General features: G+C 39.2%; 1 protein-coding gene across 1 annotated transcript in view; it reads left to right on the plus strand.

The window, feature by feature from the left end:
* Positions 1–12,285, plus strand: part of ANXA3 (annexin A3) — a gene marked incomplete at its 5' end in the record, with an annotated part of 38,784 nt that extends 26,499 nt beyond the window's left edge. The window contains 4 exon segments of the mRNA XM_079710519.1: positions 1,248–1,343; positions 5,736–5,794; positions 7,851–7,973; positions 11,769–12,285. Coding sequence (XP_079566645.1) covers positions 1,248–1,343; positions 5,736–5,794; positions 7,851–7,973; positions 11,769–11,828 — 338 coding nt within the window. The 3' untranslated portion in view covers positions 11,829–12,285.
* Between the last annotated feature and the right edge of the window lie 82 nt (positions 12,286–12,367).

Below are 12,367 nucleotides of genomic sequence, written 5' to 3' on the forward strand. Positions count from 1 at the left end.
ACATACATAGTTCTGGAAAACAAAGTGAAAAATCGTGATGGCTTTCCCATTTTTATGTACAAACATTTCAGGAAACAACCTGGGGGGTGGGAGTGGGAGGGATGGCAGGGAGAAGAGAGGAGCAGCTCTCTGGGGTGAGAGCAGAGAGGAGTGTTCCTGTGGGATGGAGGAGCCTGACTACACTGCTTCCAGCCCATCTCTTGTCTAGTTAGCCACTTTCCAGGAAAACTAGGCATTGCGGGTGAGTCTTTGTTAATGCATTAATGCAGATTAACATTCAGCTTTTTCTGATATGAAGGTAAATGGGTGGGGGGGAACTCTTTTTATCAGACCAACTATTACATGGAACAGCTAAGCACCCACCCCTTCACTCATGCATCTCTCTGAGTCATTCTGGAAGCAACGGCACCCAGAAGCCCAGATCTCCACTTATTAGGGACATCTGACTGTGGCTTCCCAGTGCTGGTCTAGAGAACAACCACAGTGATGACTACGCTTATGCCGAGTTCATGGGAAAATGAGGAAACTTGGGCGTTAAAATTTCATCCTTTTTATAAAATAATGGCAATAGTATATTATAGTTGCTTTATGGATGTCTTTATTTGAAAAATAAAAACCAAACAATCCTAGATCTCTCCACAAATTTTTTTTTGAAATTCACTTGGAAAAAATATACTTGGCTTACAAAGTATGCCTACATGCTCGGTGACGTATGTACAGGTTTTGCTTTTGGGCAAATGTTGATCAAGTACTTTGAATGCCTTCTAGTAAGTATGAAGTAGGCTATGCTGCCTTAGGGAATGATTTACTCAGCACAAAGAAATCTTCATAATTAAGATTTCTTTAGCAGATTTAAAACATATTTGACTCATGACCACATTGTTTCCCAGGGGCTGCTATAATTTAAAAGTAGCTCACCTTACTAGATAAATTATTTACCTTTTAACCTTTCAGGCTATTTTAAATGCTTACAGCCTGGGAATGGGGAGGGAAGAGAGGAGAGAGAGAGAGAGATTGATCATTGAAGAAAATGGCCTATGAAGTTCAGGTTTTATTGTAGATGACATTTTTAAAAAGTAATAAAAAAACAAAAACTTCTGTGCTGAGTTTTTGATGGTTTAAAGGAGTTTTTGAGCTTGCCACTTAATAACTTGATTTGCTGCATGTCAAATCAAAAACCACAATATATTCAAGTGTGGTCAACTGGGATACTTTAAATGTTTTTGTGATGCTGTTTTTTTTTTTAGCATTTGATGAATACAGAAATATCAGCCAGAAGGACATTGAGGACAGCATAAAAGGAGAATTGTCTGGGCATTTTGAAGACTTACTGCTAGCCATAGGTAAGCCCTTGAGTGCTTATAAACTGAGTTACTTTGCACTTGTTTTAAATAAATCTCAAGACTAGCTCTTTTCACCTCAGAATCCTGACCGATTTCATCCTTATGCTCCTCACAGACCTCAGCACAGTCCACGGTACACACAATATGCTCAACAAATATTGTTAAATGGAGGCCGGAAGAAGTTATCTTTTTAGGTCTTCCTTTGCCGTTTAACTCTGTATTTGTCTTGTTACCACATTTGGATCATCAACTCCTTGAGAGATAAAAATATTACATTCTTACTGGCATTTTTATGGAGCCTGTTGAAAACACAGACCTAAGCCCATGTGGTAATTCGTCATATTTGGTTATTTTTGGCAGTGGCCTCCCAAAGTTAAACTCAGGTCGGAACTACAGATCTCCTCCCTCTTGGTGATGCGAACAGGGAATATCAAAAAGAAAAGAAGTCCCAGACTGAATCCGTTCCTGGAGAGACACATGGCTTAACAAGCAGACAAAAACACAGTTATATAAGCTGATCTGTCTTCTCAACCAGGTCTCTGCAGTCTGTGCTTTTAGGAACCCAAAGAACACCTTGCAAGAACGATTGCATTCAGAGAAAGGAGACACTCTTGGAAGACAGGATCCAGGGACCATTCTAGTCAGAGTCAGGCAATTAAATCTAAGTGCTCGTACACACACAGGATTGTTCGGAATCCTAAATAGCAATCCTAAATTGTTATGAACAATCCTAAGTTGTTCAGAATCCTAAATATCCAATTTTGGGTGGCTGTTGGGCTTGCTCCAGGCTGCTTCTCCATTAATGCCAGGGTAGGAGTACCTGTACTCCACACAGCTTGTCATTTCGCCACTGAAAAATCATATCTAACATCCATCATGACAATTAATAGCTTCTACGGTGAGTTAAAGATAGCTGATGTCTAAGGGTAACCTCCTCCGGGGTGAGCCTCTGATTCATCTTTCACATCTTCATTACCATCTCTGGAGGGTGAACTCCCCATTAGGGTGCCTCAAATTGTATTTTTAAATAAACACTCATCAGGCACTTACTATACGCTCAGCATTGTGCTAACCTCTTTACAAATACCAACCCATTTAAGCCTCATAACAATCCCATGATTAGGGGCTATTATTACCCCCATGGCAAACCTGAGGCACCAGAAGGTTAAGTTCCTTCCCCGAGTAACCCAGGGAAAGTGTGGTAGAGCCGGAATTCTAACCTAGGCACTTGGGCTTCACGGTCTGTGATGTCAACCAACCCCTCCAAAGTGCTGCAGCGTAAATAGAGACTGAAACCTGCATATATCACACAGTCCCTGCTCAACTATTGATATTTTAAATTGCAGAAAATATCCCAGGGAGCAAGCACTCACAAAAGTCTGGGCATTTCCTCCACATATGTTATTTCGTTTAACTTCTGAGCCTCTCTTCAGTGCCAAGAATAGGACTGTTGATCCAAATGCCGCTTAAAATATATGACTCTGATTGATTTGTTAAAAGATAGGCCAAGAAGGAAAAAAAGCTTCTTCTTCAATTAAAAAATATGCATCAGGGACTTCCCTGGCAGTCTAGTGGTTAAGACTGTGCACTTCTACTGCAGGGGGAACAGGTTCAATCCCTGTTGGGGGAACTAAAATCCCACAGGCATACAGCGTGGCATGGCCAAGAAAAAAAAAAGGAATTAGAAATTAGCCTCCATAATTAGCTCTGAGAATATTCCAGTGGCAATGATATAACCAGTTAATTTTTTTCCCATTTCTTTTTTTTAATATTTATTTGTTTTTTATTTTTTAATTTTTTTGGCTGCATCAGGTCTTAGTTGCGGCACGTGGGATCTTTCGATGTGGTGCGCATGCTCTTCACTGCGGCGTGCGGGCTTCTCTCTAGTTGTGCTGCGTGGGTTTTCTTTGTCTAGTTGTGGCACACGGGCTCCAGAGTGCATGGGCTCAGTAGTTGTGGCACGTGGGCTTAGTTGCCCCATGGCATGTGGGATCTTAGTTCCCTGACCAGGGATTGAACCCATGTCCCATACATTGGAAGGCGGATTCTTTACCACTGGACCGCCAGGGAAGTCCCTCCATTTCATATTTTAATCTTTACATCAGTTTCACTGCTTTTTACCTTGCCTGCTGTAATATTTGAAAAACTTTATTGAGATGTACAAATTCTCACTTCATTGAGCTAAGAAGCATTTTTGGAAATAGACATTGAATTATACACTAAATTAGGGCTATAATATATATTATTTTATCAAGTAAAAGAAAGACCTTATAATTTAAAGTTCAAGATATGTCACACTTTCATTTTCTATTTCAGTCTACCATTGGAATACAACAGTTTTTTTTTTAATCTTTATTGAGATATAACTTAAGTACCATAAAATTCACCCAAAGTGTGCAATTCAGTGCTTTTTAATGTCTTAACAGAGTTGTGCAACTGTCACCACTATCTAAGTTTAGGATATTTCCATCAGCCCCAAAAGAAACCCTGTGCCCCTTAACAGTCACTCCCCACTCCTCCCTAGCCCCCAGCCCCTGGCAACTACCAATTTACTTTCTGTGTTGATAGATCTGCCTGTCCTGGCTATTTCATATACAAGGAATCTAATACAGTATGTCAACGCATAGCTTTTGACGTGAAAAACCATCTGAGTTCTAACATCTTAGAAATGCATGGTAGGAAGATTGCTAGCCGTCAAATCTGGACTTAGATAAGGAGAGGCTTTATTCAAAGAGACTATTTCAATAGGGAGAATAGTTGAGTCTCAGAAATGTACAAGAGTCTGAAAATCAAACAGAAAAAGCTTTTCTTTTATGGGGAGGAGATAAACAGACCTTAGCAGAAACTTTCAAAGGGAAGTTGGACAAGCAAGGGGGCATAATCGTTGGGGGTTGACAGGAAATGTGTCTCGCTGTGTCAACTGATTCTTAGGACCAGCTGAAAAGGGGACAGACACGTTCTGCATTTCAGCACCTGCTCAGGCTGGGGGCCAAGCTAGGGTTCAGGGGCCTGTATGGGGGAGGGGAGAGGCCTGAGTAAATTTTGGTAAAGAACACAGAGGGTAAGAAGCGGGCAACTGTGAACACTGGGTCATCATAACGAACTTCAGTGGACTCCCTGATTTTTAGGAATTTCCCTGAGTTTCCCTGCTGGGGTTGGGTCTTAAAGCAAGCTTCCTTATACTGCATATGCCACCATCTCCCCAAATATTCATGAGGAACAAATCGTGTGTTTAAGAACATAAAGCGGAGAACAAGGTAAAGGGTTATGAAAAGAAAGGATTCTCTGCATTTAGTCTGGGGTGAGGGAGATGATTGAAAAGCTTAATAGCTTAAAAGTGGGCATAAAACTTTCAATCAAATGATTAAGGCTTGCTGAATATAACTTTGAGAAAAAAATAGGTAATATCAATTTTCATCCTTGATTTCTTCTCAGACAGCTTCAAATCTATAACTGTTTTCATGTTTCTCCCAGATTCCATGTTTCTAATATATTTCTCTTTCTGTTTCCCTTAAATCACTTACACAAAAGGCCTTTTAGCTTTCCTTAAGAGAGTCTGAAAGGCATCATGAGAAAGTCACTATTCTTGTTCTGTTCTCCAAAATTCATTATAAAATTCCTTCACTTTTGGTCAGATTCCTACCTAGAGATCAGATTTAAGATGATAAAAATAATTGTGTTGCAATAAATAGATTTATTCCCTACAGACTTTTCTAGTCCTGGCTGTTTTCACTTTACTTAAAGGATAATTAATTTGCTTATGCTTTTGTCTATTATCTTTTTCTTATTCTGCTTTACTTGTTATTTCAAAATAAAGAATTGAAAGATTGTAGTATTTTTTTGATGACTGAATTTAGATTATAGGTGCTGGTTCTAATGTAATTAATCAACCTATAAATTCTAATCCAGTCATTTAAGAGAAAATCTTTCCATTGGAAAACTGGTTTTAAACTGAGCTGCAGTGCCCCTGCTTACCTAATGAGCTATTTGGAGCAACACCTCTGCAGTCTTTAGACCCAAGCTATTCATCAGTAGTCAAAGATGCTAGAAACGGAGCAATGGTACACCCTAGGGAGTTATCAATGTAAGCGTAGGTGTTGGTGTGTCTGAGATCTGGAAATGAGTCAGCGGCTGTGAGAGTTTCTTTGGCAGGTAATTTTATTTTCCCTGTGGCTAAGGATAATTACTGTGCTAAAGTTCCATGCAAATATGACATTATAAGGCTTTGAAATTCAGGTTAAGCATTCATTCACTCTTTCATTCTAAAGAAAAGCCAGGAATGGGGAGGAGAGTGGTATGGTTACTTGAAAAAAATTTTTTTAAACGTATTACTGTAGAGTAACTCAATTTCTACTAAATGAAACTGAACATTACTTTGCTTCTTTATAACAGTCTGTTGTGCAAGGAACACGCCTGCCTTTTTAGCTAAAAGACTGCACCAAGCTTTGAAGGTTGGTCTGGAAATTTCATGTATATTCTTAACTTCCCTCAAGGAGAATGTAAAAATATTGCTTAACGTTGATGGAATTTCGTATTTCTTTTCCACCTTGTTGAGTTCTCTTCTGTAGCTAATGTGTCTAGTAATTTGTCTCATTGGTTGCTAATGAGTATCCTAATCATTACAGACGTAGGTACGCTGGAGTGTTGAGTAAATCATTTCCCCCACTTCACGGTAATGTGGGCAGTCAAGTTGTTTTAGGATGACAGACCTCCAGCATGAGCCAGTAGCCTCTCAAGCTGCCTTACTTAAACCAAACTGCGTCAGCAGCCTCTCATGATACAGCAACCCTGTGTTTTCTCGTCTGCTGCCACTGCTAGATGGGGAGCTCCAGGAATCTGTTCAGGAGGTTTTCTTGCTCTTTATGTCTTTAGACCCTCAGACTAAGCCTGGCACATAGAAGGTGCTTACTTCAGTTTCTTCCTGGACATGTCCTGTGGAAGTCCATGTGCTCCTACAAAGCTGTGTCCAAAGTAAACACATCATTTTCCTCACCTCACTTCCCACCCCAATCTTGCTCCCCATCCTGCATTCAGTCATCTCAGTGGATAACCCCAACAGGAACTAGCCTTGCCCAACTCGCTGAAGTTATACCTTTCCTCCCCAGCCTTGTTCCCTACGCATCAGCCACATCAGCCTTCTTTCTGTTTCTTGACTGTGCTGAGCCTCTTCCCACAGCAGCATCTTTGCATGTGTCGTCCTCTCTCCTCCAGGTCTGCCTATGGCGGTCTCCTTCTCATCTCTGAGGTCTCAGCTCAGATGTCACCTCCTGAGAGAGGTCTTCCCTCACTACACCAGTCAGCTGGCTTCCTTTCATTCACACTCCATCCCATCATTCTTATTACCATGTACTTGAGCAACTTGTTCACTGTCTTTACTGTCCATCTCCATCTATTAGAACGTAAACTGCTTGAGAACAGAGATATCATCTGTGTTGTTCACTACCTTCTGCACAGCACATGGTACAATGTCTGGCACATAGGAGGTGCTCAATAAGCATTTGTTGAATGAATGAATAAATGAAGAGTGTCACTATTCACCTAACTCTTCAGCGAGAAATGTTACACTTCCCTCTCCTTCATTCTCCTCCAATGATATATCATTACGTTTTGTCAATCAGCCTTTATGAGCATCTCTTCAATCTATCCATTTTCTCCATCCCTACTGCCATTATTCTAGGTCAGGCCATCATCATCATCATCTCTCTGTCTCTGTCGCTGTCTCTCTGTCTCTCCCCTTCTCTCTCTGGTTATGTAATCATCTCTGGATGGGTCCCAAAGCTTCTAGTCTTATTCTGTTATCTTCATCCCACTCTTGCCCTGCAGTCCATTCTTCATACTGTTGCTGTCAAAGGAATTTTCTGAAACCACAAATCTGATCTGATCTCAACACTCTCATGTTTAACAGATTGCAGTAGTTCTTCACACTTGGGATAAAGTCGAATTTCATTTCACGGTTTACAAAGTCTGGCCTTTCTAGACATATTTCTTGCCGTTCCTTCTTATTATTTATGTTCTTGCCCTAAACCATCACACATGCTGTTTCCTGTACAGGAACACTTTTTTTCCTCTCTGTAAGAACTCCATTCCTTCTTCCCCTGGCTGATTATTTAGGCCCCAGCTTAAATACCACTTTCTCAAACAGACCTTTCCTAATCTTTGACCTATCTTAGGCCTCCCGAGCATATGCTCCCATAGTACCCAGTAGTTCCCGTATGTCGGGTTTTATTGTAATGGCCCATCTTCTCGCCTGTATCCTTTACAAAATTGAAAGTTTAACTGGGGCATCTCATCTCTGTTTTCAGCATTTGACAATGCGATGGCACAGACAAAATGCTCAATAAATATTTCTTGAATAAATGAATGATGATGTTTGATGAAAAATGAGTGAAGGAGAGTCACTGTGGTTGAATATTTTGCGTACCATTATCTATGTCCTGTAAATATAGTTCTGTATGTTGTTTTGTGAGCAATGAGATTGGTATTGTGGACACTTGCATTTCTCAACAGGGCGCTGGGACTGATGAGTTTACTCTGAACCGAATAATGGTTTCCAGATCAGAAATTGACCTTTTGGACATTCGAGCAGAGTTTAAGAAGCAGTATGGCTATTCCCTACATTCAGCAATTGAAGTAAGTCTCTTCTTAAAATTAGCAAAACATATCATGCCTCTCTCTACCCATCCTTTTTCCCTTATAATTCTCAAAACATGGAGATATGTGACTTAGGTTTCTCTCTCTTGTCAGTGTGTAAATGTGTTTCCTGAGTTTAAAAGAGTAATAACAAAATATCCCTTAAAGACAGTGATTATTTTTCAGCTCTAAAATCCCAGGCACATAAAAGACACTCAACATTTTTTTCAGGTTTAGTGGCCACTAATTTTTCTTCTTTTGTGAATTGCATATGCAAGTTGCTTAATCTGTTTTTTATATTGCGGTATTTTAATTTATTTCAGTTTTTCTTTCTGACAGTAGAAGAAAAGTACATATTTTAAATTTCTTCTTTGTTTGACTCAAAAGATAAAATCGTTCTGCACCTTGGAGTTCTTTATTTCAGGATATAGGAAGCTTTCTCATTCTTTTTAACAGCTGCATATCATTCCATTATTTGTATATTTGTACCTACCACATCAACAGATGTTTCAAGTTTCTTGCTATTATAAACAATGCTGCAATACGCATATACAATTTCATAAGGTACAAGTGTATCTGAGGGATAAGTTCTCATGAGTTGGTAGGATTGCTGAGACAGATGTAAATATATCCATAATTTTGGTAAATATTACCAATTGACTTCCCCTGCACCTCAGTTAGTCAACTAGATTCATTCACCAAAATCGTTGTTGTTTTTTGTTTTTTTTTTAAATTAGAGCTGTTGTTTTTGCACTAAACCTTTGCAGGAAAAGACGCATGCCTAAGTTGAAACAGAAAACTTATTCAAAAAGGCAGCTGTCAGGCTGTGCCTAGGGCTTAGCGCAGATTTCATCAACTGCTCATACTCAACGAAATTTGAATCCATCTGACACATTACAATAGTTTCAATCAACAGAGAAAGATACAGTAACGTTAACCAAATTGTTTTTACCAAGGCAGAAAAGGAGAGGCATATGTTTTATAAAGATTGCCAGTAACAGGGTTGCAACGAAAAAAGCCTTCAGTTCACCCTTGGCAAACTAGGAAATTCAGTTAACTGGTAGCTCTCCCTGTCCCCCTCCATGGTCTGGGTAATTGAGGCTTACTGTATTAGGAAACATTTAAGCAACGTGTATCTTGACAGAAAAGAAAAATCCATTGCTGCAGAGTTCAGTGTGTAATTTAAAATTATCTAAGGTTTCTTCACTTTTGTCACCTAACTTACATTATCAGGTAATCTCATTACATTTTCAAGACTGATGAATAGGATGTTTTCAATGGTTAAAATTCTGTAATTCAGGAGCTAGAGTTCCATTTTGTATATCATCCCAGCCTTGGGTTCCTCTTCCTTCCGCCTTTAATTTAGACATTTCTCTGCTCATTAACACCTTTCTCAAATGATGACTGGAGGGGAGGAGAAGAGGAAGAGAGTGGGTGAGAACAAATCTGTATTTCTTATTACTTAATAATAGGATCTTAATTTAAAAATTGGATGAAATTACAGTTTTGGGTAGATTTCCTTTATCAACAAGTTGAGTACCTATTTAATAAATAGCATAATTCCAGGGTCTTTAAAGGAAAATATAATAGCTACCCTCAATTAATTCATAATCTATGTGGAGACTGAGGTGGGCATAAATAAAACAATTACAAGATAATAGTATGAGTTACCACAGTATTCTGCCTAATAATATTTCATATTGATAGTACATACTAAAATGTGATATTATAAATGCAAAGAATTTTTTTTTTAAAGAGAGAATAAAGTGGCTGACATAAAGAAATAATATGAAACAACATGCAGTTAAATACTAGATTATGGGGTACAGAGGACAGTAGTATAGGATCTGAGAGTAAAAGACGTTTGGGATTAGATAGGGAATATTTCTTGGGAAATGGGTCTTGAGCTTGCCTTTCAGGTGAATAAGCATGTGTTAAGTGCCTCCTATGAGCCAGGTGCTATGCCGGTCAATAGAGTCTCAAAGGGGAATGCTCTAGAAACATATATATGATGAGAAGTAGGAGGATAAGAATTAATGAGGCACTTGATTGATTAGGAGTCTACCTTGGGAATATGGAAAAATAAAATCTGAGTGGCAATATGCATTCAGTTGAAAGGAAGACTTGAGATCACAGAATTAGTATTTCATTCATTCCATTTAAAATATTTAGTGAATGTATATTATGTGCCAGGTTCAGGATTACAATTGTAAGTAAAGAAAAAAGTTTTCTGTCCTTATGGAATTAGAAATAAATGTAAAATTACAACCATGTTCAATGTAAAGGAGATTGTGCTATAAGATCACATAACAGGAGGATTTGACCTATAGGAAGGTTATGATTCAGATCTAAAAATGACTAGACTTAACAAGGCGAAGGCTGTGGGGGTCAGAGGTCAGCAGAGCCTTCTAACAAAAGGAATTGCAAGTGGAAAGACCTCGTGGTGGAGGAAACATTAATGAAAATTGAGGCTGGTGGGACCAGATCATTCAGGACTTTTTCTGACAATGTCTAAGGATTTTGTCTTGCTTAAGAGCGACGGGAGGCCAGTGAAGTGTTTAAATTTTAAGCACATAGTGTCATGACCAGAAGTATATTTAGAAAAGATCCCTGTGTCTGTGGAGAATGAATTGGACATAAGATAGAAGGTATGTGGGGTGATGAGTTACTATATTAGGCATATTAGAGTAGCTCTGACTGTAACACAAAATAGTGATGCAAAGCTACTGGTAATACAAAAGGAGGAAAGAGCAAAGACTCAAAAGATATCTAGGAGTTAAAACTTAAGGGACTTGGTATGACATCTTGGTGTGAGGAGGAAGGAAGGGAAGGAGTCGAGGATGACTCCCAGGTTTCTAACTCCCAGACTCATGACAAACATGGCATCTTGTACTGTAAGCCTCAATCTCACCTGGTATCTTTTCTGAACCAAGATCCTTTTTTGGCTAGCCTAGGAGAGAGGAACTGGGAAACATACTCTGTGGGGATGTAGTTCATTTCACTTTCTTAAGTCAGGAAGTATAGTTTGGTGTTAAGGAGCCAGGTTAACTGGGTTCGAATCCTCCCTCTGCATTTATTCACTATATAGTTTGGGGCAAATTTCCCAACCTCTGTTTTTCTCGTTTTACTTATCTGTTAGGTGGAGCTACTATGGTATCTACTGTACAGAGTTATTATAAGGGTTAAAGTAGTTAACCCTTAGAAGAGCAAGTGTTTGATAAATACTAATATAAATACTATTAAAACTATAATTTTCTAAAGTTTTATGAGAAAAATAAGATTATGTAATATAAGGTAATTGATGCACTCATTTTTTTTTTTTTTTTGCGGTACGCGGGCCTCTCACTGTTGTGGCCTCTCCCGTTGTGGAGCTCAGGCTCCAGAGGCGCAGGCTCAGCGGCCATGGCTCACGGGCCCAGCCGCTCTGCGGCATGTGGGATCTTCCCGGACCCAGGCACGAACCCGCGTCCCCTGCATCGGCAGGCAGACTCTCAACCACTGCGCCACCAGGGAAACCCGAAGCACTCATTTTTTTTAAACCCAAATTGAAATTTAATTGCAGTATATCAGGAAGAATTTAAACATCATATATTATAAAGAAGATGCTAGGCTGGGACAGGATTACACTCAGGTGTGAATGGATGATGGAATTACAGGCGCATTTCACTAAATGGTACAGGTCATGAGCCTTACACGCCAGCGAATCCCCTAGTGCTGTGCGATTTGATTCATTCATGGTCCCCTCATTATTTACGCCATGTCTGTCCTTCTCTCCATCGGTCCTGTTCCTTGCAGTCAGATACTTCTGGAGACTATGCAGTCACACTCGTAAAGATCTGTGGAGGAGATGACTGAGTCAAGAATGTCATTTCTAAAGGCTGCCTGCTCCCATGACGGACTTTTCCCACAGCTCTAATTACTTCTTTCTCGCAGTGTTTACAAGTACAAGCAAGGGTCAAGAGCACCCTGTTTCCCTAACAGAAATTTTCATTGTTCCATAATAATAACAACAAAAAAGTGATTATTATCGTAGAACATCTCATCATAATGTAGCCATTTATAAATGAAATTTTTAAATGATATTAAGGATCTGCTAATACTATCCAAATTATATTTCTGCTTTGGAAGTGAGACCCTTTGTACAGTTCTAAAACATTAAATGCAAAACAGTGTAATACAAGTTCTTGCCTCTGTAAAAGGTAATCTGTTTGTTGTTATCATCAACTAGCATTGTTTGGTACCTGGCACCAACGACTAATGATATTTTAAAACATGTTTTGGTTATAAAGCTGTTGCTGCTTCCATTTGTCTATCGTCCTATTAATCACATTCATCCTTAAGAAAGGAATAAAAACTGTATGTAATGTATGTAATCCTGGCTGTATGTATGTAAT

Source organism: Hyperoodon ampullatus (genome assembly GCF_949752795.1).
Source record: "Hyperoodon ampullatus genome assembly, chromosome: 1".
Taxonomy (NCBI): domain Eukaryota; kingdom Metazoa; phylum Chordata; class Mammalia; order Artiodactyla; family Ziphiidae; genus Hyperoodon; species Hyperoodon ampullatus.